Below are 20928 nucleotides of genomic sequence, written 5' to 3'. Positions count from 1 at the left end.
AAATTATGGTTGCTGGTGCCGCATTAAAGTATAGAAACTGTAATTAGATCAGAGATGTGCCCGGAGGATTTTTCGAGGCTGGTACATGGATGCCAATGTCCATGAACCTGGACTGTGTGCAGCCAGTGCCTGTGGAGCGTATGCTGAGATGTTGCTGCCTGGTGTCCAACATGCAAGGTCTCCTAAAGCAAGCAGTGTGTTGGAGTGGCTATCTCCGCTCTGACTGCCAAACAGAGAATTCTCGATGTCTGGTTTGCTTGTGGTGGATGGTAGAATAAGAAGTTAATGAGGCAAGATTTGCAGTTTGTTAACAAGCAATCACCAGAATCTCATCTTGATGCCTGAAACTCAGTTAGTAGATGCAGCCACTTTTTCCTGACGTTGCCATTGGCTTCACTAGACTTGTGGTTCTGCCACATTTAGAAATATAGAAAATAGGTGCAGGAGTGGGCCATTCGGTCCTTCGAGCCTGCACCATCATTTAAGATGATCATGGCTGATCATCCCACCCACTTCCTAAATCCCTTGATCCCTTTAGCTGCAAGGATCACATCTAGCTCCATCCTGAATTTCTCTAATGACTTGGTCCCAACAGCTTCCTGCGGGAGAGACTTCCACAGGTTCACAACTCTTTAAGTGAAGAAATTCTTCCTCATCTCTGTCCGGAATGGCTTGCCACTTATTCTTAGACTGTGACCTCTAATTCTGGACTTCCCAAACATCAGGAACATTCTTCCCACATCAACCCTATCCAGTCCCATCAGGATTTCTCACCATAGCACACATTGTCCAGACCCCTATAAGAATCTACCCCTAGTCCTCAACCTGGCAGTACAGTGAAAGCTACAGTTTTGTAAAATCAGAGCTCTTAGGTTACTTTCACCTTCAAAGTCTCGATGCTAATCTGGTGGAACCCATCACCTGTCCAAAACTTGTCTGACTTTTGCACCTTTGATTTTACTGGGATAAAAATAAGATGGGATCTGTAATGGACTAGTGACATACAATCCAGGAATTGAAGGTGAGTATGAACCATGCTGGGTTACAGTCTACATCTAGCTACCAGTACGATTGATGAGAGATCTGATATTTATCTTTTCGTCCATGGAAGGTGGTTATCGCAGGTTAGGATAGCATTTATTTCCCATTCCTTATTGTCCAGAGGGTAATTCCAAACTAACCACATTGCTCTAGATTTGGGGTCATCTCCAGGCCAGACCAGATGAAGCCAGCAGATTTCCTTCCCTAAAGGACACTAGTGAAGCATAACTAAAGGAGTGAACATTAAAGCGTTTCTAACAATCTTTCCGACAAGACTGTGGTTCACTAAGCCAAATCCCCAGTGCCTGTTTTCTTGCTATCACCCACATCCCAGATTTTTTCCTGTTATATGGGATAATACAGACATTGCTGCATTAAATTAAATTAGATTTCCTACAGTGTGGAAACAGGCCCTTCGGCCCAACCAGTCCACACCGACCCTCCGAAGAGTAACCCAACCAGACCCATTCCCCCCTGACTAATGCACCTAACACTACGGGCAATTTAGGATAGCCAATTCACCTGACCTGCACATCTTTGGACTGTGGGAAGAAACCGAAGCACCCGGAGGAAACCCACGCAGACCCGGGGAGAATGTGCAAACTCCACACAGTCAGTCGCCTGAGGCAGGAATTGAACCCGGGTCCTTGGCGCTGTGAAGCAGCAGTGCTTCACCGTGCCACCCACAGCAGAGATACCCTGCTGCAGTCAAATGCACAGCAAGTTCCTCTGACAGAAGTTATTTACCGCATTGATTATATTCCATGTATCATCAGAATATGAATAAAATGAGTCCTGTGATAGTATTAAATCTCACAATCAGCAAGATCCAAAAATCATTTATTCTAATAAAACTTGGGAAGAATGTATAAATATTTTTGTTTTAATTGCCATTCTGTTCCTTGATTGTCATTGCTGTCCCAGAAAGTTAGGCGGGGGTGCTCATTTTGTTTTTGGAAACATTGCACTTCAACTCTCTCTCTCCCAACACTATTTGAAGTGTCACTACAAACCACTTCACACAACTCTCCCTGTCGGACATCAGCAAGCAGCAATACTGGACTGGTCAGAAAGGGTGATTGTCCTCAGTAGGTGGCAATTATACTTGAGAACCAACTTTTATTATATGAATCCATTCATCTCAGTTTGGAGAAGTATAACATGCTCCAACAACGTTCTGAGTACCTACAGGTAGACACTGGCTAGCCACAGACACATTAGGTTTGCCTACAGTGACTCCTATCAAATAGTTACATTTAACCTCTTACACGAAGATCAAACAAGAGATTTTGAGTCATGTATCTGCCAAGAAAAGGCACTGAGGAGAAATGAACTGACACAAAAGTGAGAAGAAAATTAATAACAAAATGGTGACAAAAAAAAAATCAAAAATGGATACTTCTTGCAAAATAACTCAAGCTGCAAGACAAGAGTTCTTCAAACATTAATGTGGATTGAAAGATTGACATTACCTTTGCTGATTGGTAATGTTTAAGTATAGTAGATAGCATCAGTCTTGGTGGGTAACTTCAAACACATGAAAGGGTGCTGCTGGTAAGATTTGGGGTCCATATGCAAACAACTCTGAAGGTTTCTGAAAAAAATCTAATTTAGATCAAGACAGCATTGTGTCATGAGCATGGAGGCATCGATCCAACTGCACACATGGCATGTGGCCCACAGTCCGAGTGGAAATGTCATGAGTTGACCTTGAAGTAGATCCTTGCTGCTGAGGGATACAAATGGGAAGCAGGCAGCCAGTGCTGCTGACTCAACATTTCTTGGTTAAGAGACTAATCAATCACTGCCAGACCCTGGAATCAGGCCACAGGATAGCAATGGACAAATGCCTCCCAGTGCTGTTTTAAGAACGGATAATAACTGGGCTAATCCATCCACTGAAATAGCACAGAGAGGAGTTTAAGACAAGCACATTAATGTTTGTATTATTGTGTTTGCAAAATCCCCTGACTTAGTTCAACAACAGTTAACCAATGGTCAATAAATCCTTATCCTAAACATAGGCTGTTGTGCAGATTCACAAAGTGCAAATGTTTTTCGTTGCTTAACAAGTTAAAAGACAAGTATTAGGCAATCAGATCACACAACAGTAAGCCAGGTCATTGACTGTCTATTTTATTTATCAGCTATAAATGAAACTGAGTGCTGGGTTAACAGATTCAGCACCATGGATCCAAACACTCTGTACATGGGGACAGCTTATAGTGCCTGTGTCTTTCATTACTGCATTCTGCTTTTCGGCAACTTTACTGATCTGCTTTCCATAAGCTTACAACTCGCTGCAAGGATATTCAAGTGACTTTCTGTATATCGGTCAGCTGTGAGTGGTATATGTGTACAGTGCCAGACCACATCCCTGCCCTAATCCTGGCTGAGTGCTCTAGATCACCTTCTGGCAGCTCAGTGACAGAATATGCAGCAGAAATTCGCAAGAGGCAGGAATGCTGGTGTCAATGATAGGTGGTGCAATAATGGATACTGCACAGATTGTGTACAACGATGGAAGGGTCATCATACATGAGGTCATGTAACATGACCCTCACATGGTGACCGCTAAGTATGGTAGATGCAGTGACCATTCATTGTTTTCAAATAGAAATGGAATTGAGGGTGGCACGGTGGCCCAGTGTTTAGCTCTGCTGCCTCACAGTGCCAGGGACCTGGGTTTGATTCCAGCCTTGGACAACTGTCTGTGTGAAGTTTGCACATCCTCCCAGTGTCTGTGTGGGTTTCCTCTGGGTGCTCTGGTTTCATCCCACAGTCCAAAGATATGCAGGTTAGGTGAATTGGCCATGCTAAATTGCCTATTGTATCCAGAACGTGCAGGTTAGGTGAGTTAGCTCTGGGAGATGCAGCATTATGGGCATAAGTAGGGGGTTGGGTCTGGATGGGATGCTCTGCAGAGGATCAGTGCAGAATGGCCTGCTTCTGCACTCTAGGGATTCAATGAAGAAGAACAGCAGAAGCTATTTTATCAAGAAATGTCACAATTATTGGGAGCACAGAAAGACTTCACTCGGGCATTTGTACTGTTACTTTTGCACTAATGCAGTTTGCAGGACAACATCATCAAGGACTCAGTAGGTGGCAATTATACATGAGAACCATTTTTATTACATGAATCCATTCATCTCAGTTTGGAGAGAATTATAACATGCTCCAATAATGTTCTGAGTATCTACAGGTAGACACTGGCTGGCCACAGACACATTAGTTTTGCCTATAGTGACTCCTATCAAATAGTTGCATGCAATCTCTTACATGAAGATCAAACAAGAGATTTTGAGTCATATATCTGCAAACTTCCTCTCATTTTACAACAAAAATGAACATTCCTTTCAATAGAAATTAATTCATATTAACCTTCTAAAGCAAAATAGGCTGTTTCCCAATGGACTTACCCCTGAAGAGCTTTTTCTCCAAACCAATCGCCCTTTCCTAATGTCCGAAGAAATACAGCTTCTTCATTTGATGACTCTTCCCGTGTCACGTTCACCTGCCAAAATTAAACAAAGAACCAACGACATTGATTTTTCACTTATAGGAGAAGATACAATTTCTCCGTCATCTAAATCATCATTCGGCTTGTTCCAAACGCACTAGGAGGGTCAGGCAGATGATCCTATCTGCATTGACAAGTTCCTTTAAACCTTAACCTGTACTTTATTCTTACAGTCAAACGTATCTAGCTGTTCCACTCAAGGGGCTTCACAACTGCTTACATCATCCTATGTCCACACTGAACATTTGGAAGAGTGCAGAGTACAGAAGCGAACTGATATTCCCTTCTCCTGGCCATTTTCCCAAGTTTCTCCTTGTGCTATACAGATCAAGATATTTACACTCGAATCCATTCAGACAGCAAAAACTCAATTTAAAAGAGGAATTAATGGGATAGTATAAGCAGATAGCTTTCTTTACATATTCACAATACCAAGCTCCCCCTTCCAAAACCTAATCAGCTTTCTGTTCCCTCCCCAAGTAGAGAGTAGGTGACTTTTCAAAAGACAGTTCACACTAACAGCACATAAGACTCTGGATTCATTGAGTTGCAATGAAACTACAATGGAGTGTTCTGGCTCTCAGCCTGACTGTTAGCCTGTCATGGAGAAAATTGAGTCCAAAAGGTAATTCAGATACTGCATTCCCTATCTAATGGTAGCAGCACTGGAGAAAGAAATATTTTGAGTCCAATATGACATTTCTTCAAAACCAAAATTGTGGAACTATGGTCTGAAGACAAGTCACATTAGACTCAAAATGTTTAGGTTCTGTCTTCACAGATGCTGCCACACATACCAATTTCCTCCAGCACTTGCTGTTTTTATTTCAGATTTCCACATCCAGACTAATTTGCTTTTGACATTAATAGATCTCTGTGGTTAAAATAATTTGGCTTTTGCAGAGATAATTAAATAAAGTTTGCTTGGAAAAAATAACTACATTCCTATCTTCCACAACGATTGAGTAATTATTTTCACAAACATCCTATTGATTGATTGATTTTATTGTTGTCACACGTGCCGAGACACAGTGAGAAGTGTTGTTTTGCGCGCTATACAAGCAGATCGTACCATACAAAGTGCATCAGGGTAGCAGAACAGAGTGCAGAATACAGTGTTACAGCCACAGAGTAGGTGCAGAGAGAGACAGAGATCAGGATTAACATTTGAGAGGTGCATTCAAAGGTCTGATAACAGCAGGGAAGAAGCTGTTCTTGAATCTGTTTGTACGTGTATTCAAACTTTTGTATCTTCTACCTGATGGAAGAGCGTGGAATGGAGTATAACCAGGGTAGGAGGGGACTTCGATTATGTTGGCCAATTTCAGGAGGCAGTGGGAAGTATAGATGGAGTGAATAGATGGAAGGCTGGTCTGCATGACGGACTGGGCTGCGTACACTATTCTCTGTAGTTTCCCACGGTCTTGGAAATAGCAGTTACCATACCACACTGTAATGCATCAAGATAGGATGCTTTCTGTGGTGCATCTATAAAAATTGTTGGGGGTCTTGTGGACATACCAAATTTTCTTAGCCTCCTAAGAAAGTAGAGATACCATTGTACTTTCTTGACTGTAGCATCAATGTGGGTGAACCAGGACAGATTGTTGGTGATCATCATTTCCAGGAACCTGGCGCTCTGTCGACCGTCTCCACCTCAGCTCCATTGATGTAGACTGAAGCATGCTCCCCACTGTGCTTCCTGGAGTCAATGACCAGCTCCTTCATTTTGCTGATGTTGACGGAGATATTATTGCCTTTACACCATGCCATGAAGCACTCTATCTCTTTCCTTATTCTGTCTCACCATTGTTTTGGATGTGACTTCCAACATTGGTGTCGTCCACAAACTTGGAAATGGAGTTGGGGTAGAATTTGGCCACACAGTCATGAGTTTATGAGGAGGGCAGTACGGGGCTAAGTACGTAGCCTTTTGGGGCACCGGTGTTGAGGTTTATGGCGGAGGAGGTGTTGTTCCTATTTTTACTGATTTAGCTTAATGGGTCAGGAACCCGAGGATACAGAGCAGGGAGCCGCGACCTAAATCTTGGTGTTTACAGATGAGCTTGTTTGGAATTAAGGCGTAGAAGGCAGAACATAAGTCAATAAATAGGAGGCTGACGTTGGTATCCTTGCAATCCAGGGATGTGTTTAGGGTTAGAGAAGATGGTGCCCGCTGTGGATATATTGTGCTAGGAGGTGAATTGCAAAGGATTAGGGCAACCTGATAAGCTGGGGTTGGTGTCAGCCATGACTAACCTCTCAAAGCACTTGACAATTGCAGAGGTATATTTGGAAACGTAGTAACATCCATACATCAGAAGAAGTGCTAAACATCCTGCAAAGATGTTAAATATAGTGTTCTCTAAATGTTTCAAGCAATATAACTGTCAGAAACAACTACAACATTTATATTCCATTCTGTCACAAAACTGAAATGTTCTAGTCAATAATAGAATCTGTCTTACGAAACCAGAACTCTAGCTGGTAAATTGTCAGGTATAGAGAATGAAGTATTTAAACCTAATTCCATTCTAAAAAAGGATGACTAAGGACTAAAGCAGCGAAATTATGAAACAGCACCCAACTATCAACATTTAACAGCCCTGAGATTCCTGTCATTCCGCACGCGCACACACACGTATTTTATATATAGGTAAACAAATGCATCAAAATGCAGATCTTTCAGCTGCACAAAAGGTTGTCTCTGCCACAATTAGAAAAGGGTTCAGCTTTCTCATGAAGAAATTCAGAAAATCTGCAGAAAATAGTAGTCTGTTCCACATATCAACTAAACTCTGGGAGATGAATAATCCCTAATGTCTAACATAGTTCTGTATCACATGGAGCCGTGTCATATGTGCAACAGCTAGACAAATGCTGTTGTGAATTATAAATATATTGAAGTTTTAAATAAAGTTTCAGCTTGCGTCCTCGGGCTGCTGCTCTTGTTATCCATTGTATTGTTCACTTTTCTCCTGAATTTGAGTCGTACAGTAGGAATATTATACACAGAAATCAATTCAAGCAGCCTTAAAGATTTGATACTGGTTAACATAATTGGTCACTAAACAGTGGAAACCAAAGAATTGCGGATGATGGAAATCAGAAACAGAAACAGAAATTGCTGAAAAATGCAGGAGGTCTGGCAGCATCTGCAAGAAGAAAGCAGAATGAACATTTTGAGTCCAGTGACCTTCTTCAGAACTTTTCTAAAGAAAGGTCACTGGACCTGAAAGGTCAATTCTGCTTTCTCTCCACAGATGCTGCTAGACCTGTTCAGTTTTTGTAGCAATTTCTGTTTGTGTAACGCACTCGGTCTTTGACTTACCTTCCCCTTGCTAATAATGAAGAAAGTGTCCCCTCGAGCTCCTTGCCTAATAATGTACTCCCCATCTTCATAATATGTCTGCAAGAGAAAGAAAACAGAATTCATTCCAGATTCTCCCGGGATCGTCGGTGGCAAATAACATGAGTGGCTGGTTCACAGATAGGACAATGTCAACAGCAAATGAACAGGCGCAAATATCAGAGCAAAACCCAGCAATGCAAATTATTTAAATATTCAGAAGTAGTTTCTTGTGGTTTGTGTTTAGTCTTTTCCTCTCCTAGAACTCTCCAACACATTACCCGAGAGAGATTTGACAGCGAGTAATGCTGAGCTATCTATGTTGAGTGTATCACGGTCCAGTTTAATTCTGTCCTTAACCAATCTCTACACAAGTGCATATTTCCTGAGGAGTGAATAAGTCACAACTAAGATTGCAAGCTCACCCTGCACTTGGGTATTTGGATATCCAACTGTGAGAAAGTGAGGACTGCAGATGCTGGAGATCAGAGCTGAAAATGTGTTGCTGGAAAAGCACAGCAGGTCAGGCAGCATCCAAGGAGCAGGAGAATCGACGTTTTGGGCATAAGCCCTTCTTCAGGAACTGAGAGTCAGAGAGTGTGGTGCTGGAAAAGCACAGCCAGTCAGGCGGCATCAGAGGAGCAGGAGAATCGATGTTTCAAGCATAAGCCCTTCATCAGGAATGAGGCTTATGCTCAAAATGACGATTCTCCTGCTCCTCAGATGCTGCCTGACCGGCTGTGCTTTTCCAGCACCACACTTTTCGACTTTGATCTCCAGCATCTGCAGTCCTCACTTTCTCCATATCTAATTGCAATTCAAAATCAACAAGGTTAGCAGAAGCTAGGAATGTGAACAAACCATTAAAGCAGAGTTGGATTGACTAACTCCTTTGGATGGTATCTCTCCCCACGAAATCAAAAAGAAAATGTATATGTCACAAGTATTCCAAATCCCCAAAATGTACTGATACATTTATATATTTAACTCACATCTTTTGAATTCGGTTCTGAAATGCGTTCGCATTTGCTACACAGTTCTAACACAAGGGGGTGTCAGAGAGGTAGTATACACTGTAAGATTCATTATAGCCAGTTGCAACAGTCATAGAGTCATAGTCATAGAGATATACAGTTGCTAAGCAATATACTAAAAAGTAGGGCTGGGAGCAGAACCGCAGAAGTTTAGCTATCACGAAGGATGGAAACCTCATGCTGATTAAAGTAATGATACCAGTAATTTTCAGAGTACATATGAGTACTGTGGAATCTCACCCATCTCCAGCATGGGTTCTGAAATCCCACAACGAGATTATTAATTTTAACGAACTCATTTAGGATTTTAAAATGCATGGTGTGCACTCTCATAAATTGTCCCAATATGTCTTAGGATCCTTACAGCATGAGAGCAGTCCAATTGGCTGATCGACTCCATGCTGACCCTCTGAAGAGCATCCCATCAAGACCCTCCCCAACACCTAATCTCTGTAACTCCACATTCCCCATGGCTAATCCACCTAGCATGCCTATCCCTTGACACTACAAACATTTTAGCATGGCCAATCCACCTAACCTACACATGTTTGGACTGCAGGAGGACACCCACAGAAGGAGGACACAGGCAGAATGTGCAAACTCCACACAGTCACCCAAGGCTGGAATTGAACCCAGGTTCCAAGCACTGTGAGGCAGCAGTGCTGAACACTGAGCTACCATGCCACCCCATATCTAATTAAGTAAATAGGATGAGTCCTATTAAAATGGGGTGTTGAGGGAACTTTCTATTCCCTGAGCCCTCAACAACGGTTTGTTTTACTTCGCATGTCCAGTGTCAGCTACTGACACTCCCAAGTTTAATGCAATATGGACAGACAAGGAGTGACAATCTTTCTATTTTCTCTCTAAAGGTAACTTCACCTCAATCTCACATCATGCTTTATAATCCTGAACCAGTAATGTTACATTTCTTTGCTCATTTTTACACAACTGGAAGGACAATAAAATTCTCACACTTTGTTCAATGATAAAAAAAGGCACAGGTTTAACTTTCTCCACCTGGTGTAAAATGGTGCAGACCATATCTCTATTCTAAGGCTTTTATTACATTGGTGTTTAGCTAATGTGATGAACTCTATATCTCTTTGCATCCATTTGTGCTGTGTGTGCTCTCTGGTTAACAGAGAAAATTAGATGGGAATTGTAACATTCAAGGGATATGGTGCTACAATGGGTTACATATTCAATCCTGACCAGGAACAAGTCTGGGGCTTATTCAGAGGTTTTGAATAAGACAACCAGCTCTGTTACAGGGTTGGTAAACTGTGGCTTCAAGGTCAGGGTTTGTTTGAGTCAGTTAGTCAGAGATCGTGGAGACAGAGGGATGCTACATCAGGCTGCCTGTCAGTCAGCAAGCTCCATTGCAAAAAGGGTGCCGCAGGTTCACTGAATTTGGGATTCAGAGAAGTCCTGTCAGCTGAGAAGTGATGGGGGTAGGGCTCATGTTAAGCCCTAAAATCATGTTCAATTAGAAGCAGCTTATGAGCTCAGTGTAGCTGAGAGTGGAGTGTGGGAAGCCCACAGTAAGTATTGGCTTGGTGCAGCTGACAATGATCGGAGCTTAGAGAATCCCCAGCCGCACTTACTTGGTGAAGTTAGCTGTCTGTGCAAAGTTAGAATTATGCAAGTGAAGAGATGATGGAGTATAGTCTTAAGACTTAATGGGAGGTTAAGCACAGGAAAAGAATGGTTGCAATTGTAAGGGAGTGACCAGTCATTGGGGTAATCCACATCAGAACAGCTTTTGGGGGAGTATCAGAATGAAGAAATGGAATCCTAATGAGATGTAATAACTGCAGTGTCACTAACATTGGAGTGGTTGATTCTAAGAAATTGTGGGATCTATCTCACTGCATTTACTATTTAATGTGTTCTGACGGTTATCATATTCATTCTGGATGTTAGAATATTGTTAGAATATTGTTATGGCACAGGGTAAACTCTCCTGCTTAATTTAACACAGAAAAGATTTATCCCGTGCAGTAATCTGTGAAAGGTCAATAGGCCAAGAACAAGATTAGATTAGATTATATTAAATTAGATTCCCTACAGTGTGGAAACAGGCCCTTCAGCCCAACCAGTCCACACCGCCCCACCAAAGAGTAACCCACCCAGACCCACTTCCTTCTGACTAATGCACCTAACACGATGGGCAATTTAGCATGGCCAATGCACTTGACTTGCACATCTTTGGATTGTGGGAGGGAACCGGAGCACCTGGAGGAAACCCACACAGACACGGGGAGAATGTGCAAACTCCACACAGACAGTCACCCAAGAATGGAATCGAACCTGGGACCCTGGTGCTGTGAGGCAGCAGTGCTAACCACTGAGCCACTGTGCCGCCCCAAACAAGTTAAAGTAAAAATTAACAACTCCATTTCTTAAAGTATAACAAAGAATAATTAACTAACAACTACTTACAATTCCTTCCTTGAACCTATCTTTTACCTTCCCTTCTATAACACTGGTATGATTAAACTCCCAATTAAGATTTACAAAACAACATTTCTTTTCTCAAAACCAGGTAGCTTTAGTTTCTCCTCTGTATTTCAGTCTTCTTTTCTTCTTCTTGGGGATTCTGCTTTACGGGTTACTGATTGATAAAGGTACTTTTAAGAGTGCTATTTTTCAGGCAGTCTTTTTCACATGCTGGTGGCGTGGCAGTTTTCCTCTCAACTGTTCAATTTTTCCACAGTCTTATACCCCCAAAGCATCAGATTGTGTCATTGGCTTTTAGGATTGTTAATACACTAAATTCAAATTTGATTGGAATTTGGCATTTTCACAGTATAATTTAAACTGATGGCCTAATTCGAATCGGTTTTGTTGTTTCCAAGCAACCATCTAATTTAGCTTTCGACCAAGTGTTACATTGTTACCTTATTGAGAACACTTGGTGCTGTCAGGTAGCTCTACCAGCTTTTAACTCTCTTAAAGATACAGTACAACCAGATCTTCAAAACACTTCCCCCGTAAGAAAAAATGAACAATCATAATGAAAAATGGCTTCTTTTTTTCTCTACATTTTAAACACAGAGATAACTTTAATATAAGTTCACCTTAACTTCGTCCCATCTCCCTGTATAGATATAACATTAAATAAAGACAAATCTCATCTAAACTCGATCAGTTAAATCCACGATAACACATCTGCAATTATATTCTTACGTTCCACAACATGAACAATTTTTAATTTAAAAGTCTAACATAAGACTCCAATGAAATGGTCTCATATTCTTGTCTTCAAAGCGTTCTAAGAATGTAAGCGGATTGTGATCCGTGTACACAACCATCTCTAACACATTGTTCATGACATACACATTAAAATGTTGTCAGGCCAGTACCACACTCAATAGTTACTTTTCGATTGTGGAGTATTTTCTCTGATCGATGTTGATTTTCTTCGAAAAGTAACCAACTGGCAGATCAGTCCTATCCTCATCTTCCTGTAGGAGTACAGCTCCAACTCCAATGTCACTAGCATCGATGATGGTTTAAAAAGGTTTAAAAAGTTTGGTATAGCTAAGACTGGTTTGGTTGTTAATATGACTTTCAAATGATCGAATTCCTCCTGGTATGGTTCTGTCCACTGAAACTTCTTCTTCACGGTTTCTTCTTCAGCAAATCAGTTTACGGTGCCATACACTGCTGAAGTTTGAAACAAACGTCTGATAGAATCCACTGAGTCTGAGGAATTGAAGCACCTCTTTCTTCGAGGTTGTTTGTGGAAATTCCTCAATGGGTTTTATCTTTGCATTCCGTAGGGTCAACCTTACATGACCGATGTTATGTCCCAAGAACACCACCTCTGCTTTCATGAATTCAGTTTTATTTAAGTTTATCACCAGTTTTGCTTCTTGTAGTTGTTCAAAGGGCTTTGCTAACTGTACCATGTGATCTTTCCAGAACTTACTAAGTAGACTGCATGGGTTGTGAACCCAGCCACAACTCTGTTCATGAGCCTTTGGAATGTGGCAGGTGCGTTCTTCATTCCAAAGGGCATCACTTTAAACTGATATAGCCCATTTGGGGTTATAAGCACAGAAATTTCTTTCACCGACTCTGATAAAGATACCTGCCAGTAATCACGTATCAAGTCCAACTTGGTGATGTAACTGGCTTGTCCAACTTCCTCGATACAGTCCTACAATCTAAGAATTGGATATGAGTCCGATTTTGTAACGGCGGTGACCTTACGATAATCCACGCAGAATCATTGAGTCGTGTCTGGTTTGGGAACTAAGACGATCGGCAAACTCCACTCGCTCTGGCTTGGTTCGATGATGTCCTCGTCGAGCATGGCCTCCACCTCCAACTGGACCTGTCTGGCTTTGAAAGGATTAAGCCGATAGGGGTGTTGTTTTATTGGAGCAGTATTCCCCAAGTCTACTTCATGTACAATAGCATCAGTCCTCCCCATCTGATTCTTACATATGTCCTTATACTGCAGTAACAAATCTTTCAACTGCATTCTATGCTTCTGAGATAGATAATTTACTAACTTATCCCACTCTTCAAGGACTTCTTTATTATTTAATCTATTTTGGAGGCACCTCAAAATCCACATCATCTGGATTTAACTAACATCTGTTTCTCCAGTTCTTTCTCTCTTGTATAATGCAGTTTCAACATGTTCACATGACATATCTGATATCTTTATTTTCTATCTGGCATTTTTACTAGATAATTCACCTGACTCAACTTTTTCTCAACTTGATAGGGACCATTAAATCTGGCTTTGAAGGGATCTCCCATCACTGGTGACAGTACTAACATGTCATCTTCTGGGGAAAACATCACAGCCTCAGAGCTTTTATCTGCCACCTGCTTCATTCTATACTGTGTCCTCTTCAGGTGCTGTTTAGCTAACTCACCGACTTAATTTAGTCTCTCCCTCACCTCCAATACATAATCTAAGTGTGAGATCTCTGACTTTGGTCTTGTCAATTTCGCTTTAATTAATTAATTTCAACACTTCATGACAGAGTATTGACTGGAAGGGAGTAAAGGAGTAGCTTCGTTTGGGGCCTCTCGAATGGCAAACAATACAAACGGAATAGCTTTATCCCAATCATTCAGGTAATCCTGACAGTGTGCTCTCAACATGCTCTTCAAGGTCTGATGCCACCTTTCTAAAGCTGGCTGGGATTCAGGGTGATACGCACTGGATCGAAAGTGCCATATACCTAAGCTATCCATAACCTCTAAGTAGCCGAGCAGTAAAATTTGACCCTTGGTCTGACTGAATCTCTCTGGATAGCCCGTACCGTATGAAGAATGCAATTAACTCATCTACTGCCCTTTTTGCCTTGATACTCCATAACGGAATTGCCTCCGGAAATCTGGGAGACACATCCATTATGGTTAACAAGTACTGGTTCCCACTTTTAGTTCTCGGGAGGGGTCCTACACAATCAATTATAACGCGTGTAAAAGGTTCTTCAAATGTGGGAATTGGCAACAAAGGTACTGGTTTTATTACTGCCTGTGACTTACCTACGATTTGGTATGTAGGACTTATACGGCAAAAGTTAACCACATCCTTGTGCATTCCAGGCCAATAAAAATGTTTTTGTACCTTAGCCTGAGTACTTCGTACCCCAGAGTGACCTCCTACAGGTAGTTCATGTCCTACCCGTAACATCTCCTGGCAACACTAAGTAATCTAATCTAAATATCTAAAAAAACACAATCTGGAGTACTTCAGCCCATTTATCCTCTGCACTAACCTGCAGTAGTCTCCATTTTCACCTTAGGATTCTATCTTTCAGATAATAACCCTCCAGAATATTCTCTGCCTCCTTTTCAGAGTACGCATCCACACATATTTTTTATCATCTTGGCTTGCTGTTTCAAGTCTCTTCGCCTTTCAGGACTGAACACTCCTGTCTGACCCTCTGCCTGTTCAGGTTTTTCCTGCACCATTACATCAAAAAGGGTATCCACTAACTGAACCTCAACTCCTTCATCTTTCTCTTTATTTTTCACTTCGTGCTGTGCATAGTCTGGGAAAATAGCAGGATATTTCTGTTTTAACTCTTCAGTTTCTTGGTCTTCCTTGAGCTTCTCCGCAACAAGGGATGTCACTCCCACCTTGGATCCTGCCAAATCATTCCCAAGAACAAACTGAATTCCTGGAACTGACATTCTGTCAATTCCTCCCACTGTAACTTCCCCAGTCTTGACTTGGCACTCCAACCTGATCTGTCCATCTATCCCACGAATTACCACACTCTCTGGTAACAGGTCAGAAGGGGTGCTTATTCAGTCATCTCTTACTATCAGCGACTGGTTAAATTTATAACTTTGTGTCCTTCTCCCTTGTTCTTTCTGAGGAAACTTTCCCAACAGAGGCGCACACTTTATAGAGATCGGGTACCAACTCCATACCCAGCCCCTGCCTAGGCTGTGCACTTTCCTGTTCTTCTTGGGTCTCCTTTACTACCTTCACTAATGCCACTGGGTTCACTTTTTTTAAACCACATCTTTTCCCATGGTGCCTTTCTTTAATGACCAGCACTGTGTCTCTACGTGTCCCACCCTCTGGCGGTGAAAACACCTTTTCCCCATGCACCTTTGAAACCACCGGGACTGTCATTTTCTGTGTCTCACTCCATTACAGTGAAAATGCCTGAGGCCTTTCGCCTCCTGCCCACCCTCTTGGGCTTCTTTAACCTGTGGTAAAATCTTACCAGTGCGCTCAACTCTTGACCCTTTCTCCCTATTTCTATACCTCACAGGATGAAATTCTGGCCAGAAGCTTGTCTTATGGACCAACATATGCTCATCTGCTAATTCTGCTGCCTTTCTCTCTTCCTGAACTTTCCGTTCCTCCACATGAATTCTTATCATCTCTGGAAGTGAGTTTTTAAATTCCTCCAGCAGAATAATCGCTCAGAGCCTCAAATGTCCAATCTATGTTCAAAGCACGCACCCGTCAATCAAAATGACTATGTTTAATTGTTTCAAACTCAACATGGTTCCTTCTTTGTGTTTCTGAACTGCTGTCTATATGCTTCTGGTACGAATTCATTAGCATTTAAAATGGCCTGTTTAATCTCTTCATAATCTCTTGACACCTCATCTGACAGCGCGGCAAATACCTCACTAGCTCTGCCTACCAGTTTAATCTGAACTAGCATTACCCATAAATCCTCAAACCACTCCATCTGCCTAGCAAATTTTTCAAATGAAATAAAGAAGGCTTCAATACTTTTGTTACCAAAGTGTGGCAACGTTTTGACATATATACTACCTTATCTTTTAACCTCCATTCTGTTAACTTGTCTTTGCTGACTAAGTCGCAACATTTCAAGTTCAAATTCCTCTTTTTGCTCAGGTAAGACCTATCTTTCTCTTTCTTTTTCCTCTTTCTCTCTCCCTTTTTTCTCTCTCTCTTTACTCAGCCACAAAGCTTCTCTCTCTTTCTTTTTCCTCTCTCTCCCTCACTTCTCTCTCTCTCTCTCTTTCCCTTTGTTTATCATCCAACTCCATTTTCCTCAAATTGTAATTTAAGTTTTTCTACCTCTACTGCACTTGTCTGTTTCTCTGACACCCCTAAGTGTTTGAGAAGGACAATTTCAGCTTTACTTTTGTCCTTGGTTAAACACAAATCTAACTTATTTGCTAATTCTAAAAGTATCGCCTTTTTTTTTCCTTTTAAACTTTCTTGGCAAATTTGAGAATCATCTTCAAATCCCAAAACCTCTTTAGCAATTTTAAGAGCCATTTCTCTCACTTTTATTTTAACCAACCACAAGACACCAAAAATAAACAAATTGTCTCACCTACATTTTATTTAAACATCAAGGACACTAACTTGCAAGTGTTTAAATCTGTTGAGATTTTTCATACCCCAAATCTATTCAAATCTGTCTAAACCAGTTCAAATCCCAGACCTGAGCCCCCAAACTGTTATGACATGGGGTAAACTCCCCTGCTTAATTTAATCCAGCAACACAGTGCATTAATCTGTGAAAATTCGATAAGCCAAGAACTAGTTAAAGTAAAAATTAACAACTTCATTTCTTAAAGTATAACAGAATAATTAACTAACAACTATTTACAACTCCTTCCTCTAACCTATCTTTTACTTTCCCTTCTATAACACTGGTACAATTAAAGTCCCAATTAAGATTTACAAAACAACGCTTCTTTTCCCAAACCAGGTAGCTTTAGTTTCTCCTCTGTATTCCTGTCTTCTTTTCTTCTTGGGGATTCTGCTTCACACATCGATACAGGTACTTTTAAGAAAACTATTTTTCAGGCAGTCTTTTTACAGGCAGTTCTCCTCTCAACAGTTTGTTTTTTTCTCGGTCTTAGACCCCCAAAGCATTGGATTGTGTCATTGAATTTAGTATATTGACAATCTTAAAAGTCAAACTTGATTGGTATTTGGTATTTTTCAGGGTATAACTTGAACTGAATGGCCTAATTTGAATCTGTTTTGTTGTTTCCAGGCAACCAGCTAATTTAGCTTTCGACCAAGTGTTACATTGTTACCCTATTGAGAACACTTGGTGCTGTCAGGTAGCTCTACCAGCTTTTAACTCCCTTAAAGATACAGTACACCCAGATCTTCATAACAATATATTGTAAACTGGTATATTGCTCCTACTTTGTACAGTAACATTTCTTTAGCTTGCTCAGAACCTGGCAATCTTGCATCTTTATTCCCTTCGTAGTCAGATCTCACACTTTAGCTACTAAATAAAAAAATCACTGATTCCTCACTGGATCAGTCTTGTCCAGAATCATAGTACTAGGCAGGTCATATGACTACTTGACTCACATGTCTACCCAATAAATGTATGCAAATCAAGATCTTATCACAGAGGTCGGCAGCTCAGAAGATACAAAAGCTTTAACACACATACCATAAGTTCAAGAACTACTTCTTCCCCATTGTTATTAGACTTCTGAATGGACCTCTCAAATTTCAAAGCTAAGGTGATTTTGCTTTTGTACACCTTCTTTGCAGCCTTTACTTTATATTCCTCACTTTGGTCAACCACCCCATGATCTTTGTATGGCATAATATGCCTGTACTGCATGCAAAACAAAACTTTTCACGGCATCTAGGTACACATGACAATAATAAATCAAATCCAATCAAAAACAAGCACCTAACTATTGTAACCCTATTTTCCAGCATAGCTTTGTATATGTTGGAATCACTTGCATTGTGTCACCCAGGACTGCCTTCCCTATTCCCAAAACCCTTGTAAAAACTCCCACCTCACTCCATCCCAGCAATTTACCAGAGAGCAACCAATGTGTCCAACTGCTGTGAGGCACTGGCAAGTTGCCTTTGATAAGCTGGCATCGGATGGGCATTTATTAATTCCTCTATAGTATTCAATGTAAAAGCTGGATTACAGTTAGCACTACTTGAAGCATAACAGTTAAGGGAATAACCACCGTATCTGTTTGCACAAGCTTGTTGCTGGTTAAATCCCTTCATTACGATGCAGGTCATCAAATTATAATGCACTGCACTTCCACTGTCCCATAAGTTCCATTCAATTACATGATCTTGAAGTGAAGAGTTGGACAAATAGTTTCATGACAATCAAGTCAGGTAAAAGATCCTTCACAGACCTAGACTGTGATTTTCGCTGAGGCGGTAAGTGGTGTCAGAGACCACAGTGTGAAATGCTGACACTATTCATGCTGCAACTAAGTGTTGCTCAGTTGCATTAAAACGATTCCCAGCAAGCTGTTCCACAGCATCAATAAACGTATCAAGCTGTCAGAGCCAACATTGCCTTACGGGCTGTCAATAGGCCTGTCCTCAATTTGCTGTAAAATTTGAGACCACCAGAGTATTCAATTAGAGGTCAGGAAGTGTGTGAGAGAAGAATTGATCATAATGGGTGCACAAAGGATGATTTTGCGTAGGAGGACAAATTTGATACATATCCGTTGCAATGCCTAACAGAAAGGGATTGCTACTCAAAGGCATACTGTGTGCATAATTGTAGAGGAGGTTATCAACAAACAGTAACAAATAACCTTGCTAATTCAATAGGCACAGAACAGTTGTACCATGTAGAATTCCTGAGAGACTGTGCTTTCATGCACATGATGCGAGATTCCAAATGGTCAGAAGTCTGACAACCTCATTAAGTGAGCTGGTGGTGGTAGAGTTGAAAAGGTATGTCTTGTAGGTTTATGGAAACCAAAGGCAGCATTAGGCTTGTGCAAAGTATCATAGCTTTTGCCACTTGCTGTCTGTAATTTTCCGAGAGTTGGGTTTGATCACATTTGGTTGTGGCCAAAATATTTCCTGCCAGAGTTATGATCATCTCGGGCAACAATTCATATTGTTAAACCAGGCTCAAAACATAAATCCATTGAAATAGTTACTGCAATTGGCTGTGTACCTTGTCAGAATAATTTATTACATATTATTCAAAGTTAAACATTAAAATTTATTGAAAAAATTCAGAAATTGTTATCATTGTGACCTATTGTTACCAAATGGACTAAGCTATAAGTCGGCCATTGTTTTGTTTTATATATCTTTATTAATTTCCAGAGGGAAACCACTCAATACAACTGGAGATTTCTGCTATTAATAGTGAACGAGGAATTGAAATTTGACTTGGGGATATAAAACTGCTGACACAGCTTCTCCTCGTGGTTATACTGCATGCCTGCTAATTAGTTTCATGTAAAGTAATACAACAGATTATCATCCGGACATATTTGGCCAGCAGAAATCGTTGGCTTTGCATCTTCTCCCAAGTCAAATTTCATTCCCATCACTAAAATCTCCAATTAAAATTGTACCTGCAATACTAAATTATTCCATATGGTTCCCATGGTACGCTACTTCAAAAAAATACAGAGGTATGGCATTGAGGGTGAGTTGGAGGTTTGGATTAGGAATTGGCTGGCTGGAAGAAGACAGAGGGTAGTAGTTGATGGTAAAGGTTCAGCTTGGAGTGCCGTTACTAGCGGTGTTCCGCAAGGATCTGTTTTGGGACCATTGCTGTTTGTCATTTTTATAAATGACCTGGAGGAGGGGCTAGAAGGTTGGGTGAGCAAGTTTGCAGATGATACGAAAGTCGGAGTTGTTGTTGACAGTGAGGAAGGATGTGGTAGGTTACAGCGGGATATAGATAAGCTGCAGAACTGGGCAGAAAGGTGGCAAATGGAGTTCAATGTAGCTAAGTGTGAGGTGATTCACTTTGGTAAGAGTAACAAAAAGATGGGGTACTGGGCTAATGGTCGGATACTTGGTAGTGTGGATGAGCAGAGGGATCTTGGTGTCCATGTACACAGATCTTTGAAAGTTGCCACCCAGGTAAATAGTGCGGTGAAGGCGGCATATGGCGTACTGGCTTTTATTGGTAGAGGATTTGAGTTCCGGAGTCCTGAGGTCATGTTGCAGTTGTATAGGACTCTGGTGCGGCCGCATCTGGAGTATTGTGTGCAGTTTTGGTCGCCATACTATAGGAAGGATGTGGAGGCACTGGAACGGGTGCAGAGGAGGTTTACCAGGATGTTGCCTGGTATGGTAGGAAGATCGTATGAGGAAAGGCTGAGGCACTTGGGGTTGTTTTCATTGGAGAAAAGAAGGTTTAGGGGTGACTTGATAGAGGTGTACAAGATGATTAGGGGTTTAGATAGGGTTGACCATGAGAACCTTTTTCCACGTATGGAGTCAGCTATTATGAGGGGGTATAGCTTTAAATTAAGGGGTGGTAGGTATAGGACAGATGTTAGGGGTAGGTTCTTTACTCAGCGAGTCGTGAGTTCATGGAATGCCCTGCCATTAGCAGTGGTGGACTCTCCCTCTTTATGGGCATTTAAGCAGGCATTGGATAGGCATATGGAGGATAGTGGGCTAGTGTAGGTTAGGTGGGCTTGGATCGGCGCAACATTGAGGGCCAAAGGGCCTGTACTGCGCTGTATTCTTCTATGTTCTATTCAACTATCTCTGAGCATCC

The 20928-nt window shown here is 41.3% G+C and overlaps 1 protein-coding gene across 2 annotated transcripts in view; it reads right to left on the bottom strand.

The window, feature by feature from the left end:
- prkg1b (protein kinase cGMP-dependent 1b) overlaps window positions 1-20928 on the bottom strand; it is a 750557-nt gene that overhangs the window by 227089 nt on the left and 502540 nt on the right. For both annotated transcript variants that reach the window (XM_087999056.1, XM_087999057.1), the window contains exons 6-7: window positions 7896-7973; window positions 4464-4558 (exon numbers count right to left, since the gene is read on the bottom strand). In XM_087999056.1, the coding sequence (XP_087855182.1) occupies window positions 4464-4558; window positions 7896-7973 (173 nt within the window). The remainder of the gene's footprint in view (window positions 1-4463; window positions 4559-7895; window positions 7974-20928) is intronic.

The sequence above is a fragment of the Chiloscyllium plagiosum genome, unplaced genomic scaffold (assembly GCF_037043375.1).
Source record: "Chiloscyllium plagiosum isolate Xiang-an unplaced genomic scaffold, Cpla_swu_hap1 HiC_scaffold_22, whole genome shotgun sequence".
Lineage (NCBI taxonomy): Eukaryota > Metazoa > Chordata > Chondrichthyes > Orectolobiformes > Hemiscylliidae > Chiloscyllium > Chiloscyllium plagiosum.
Note: the sequence above shows the minus strand (reverse complement) of the source record. Positions and strands in the feature narration are given on the sequence as shown.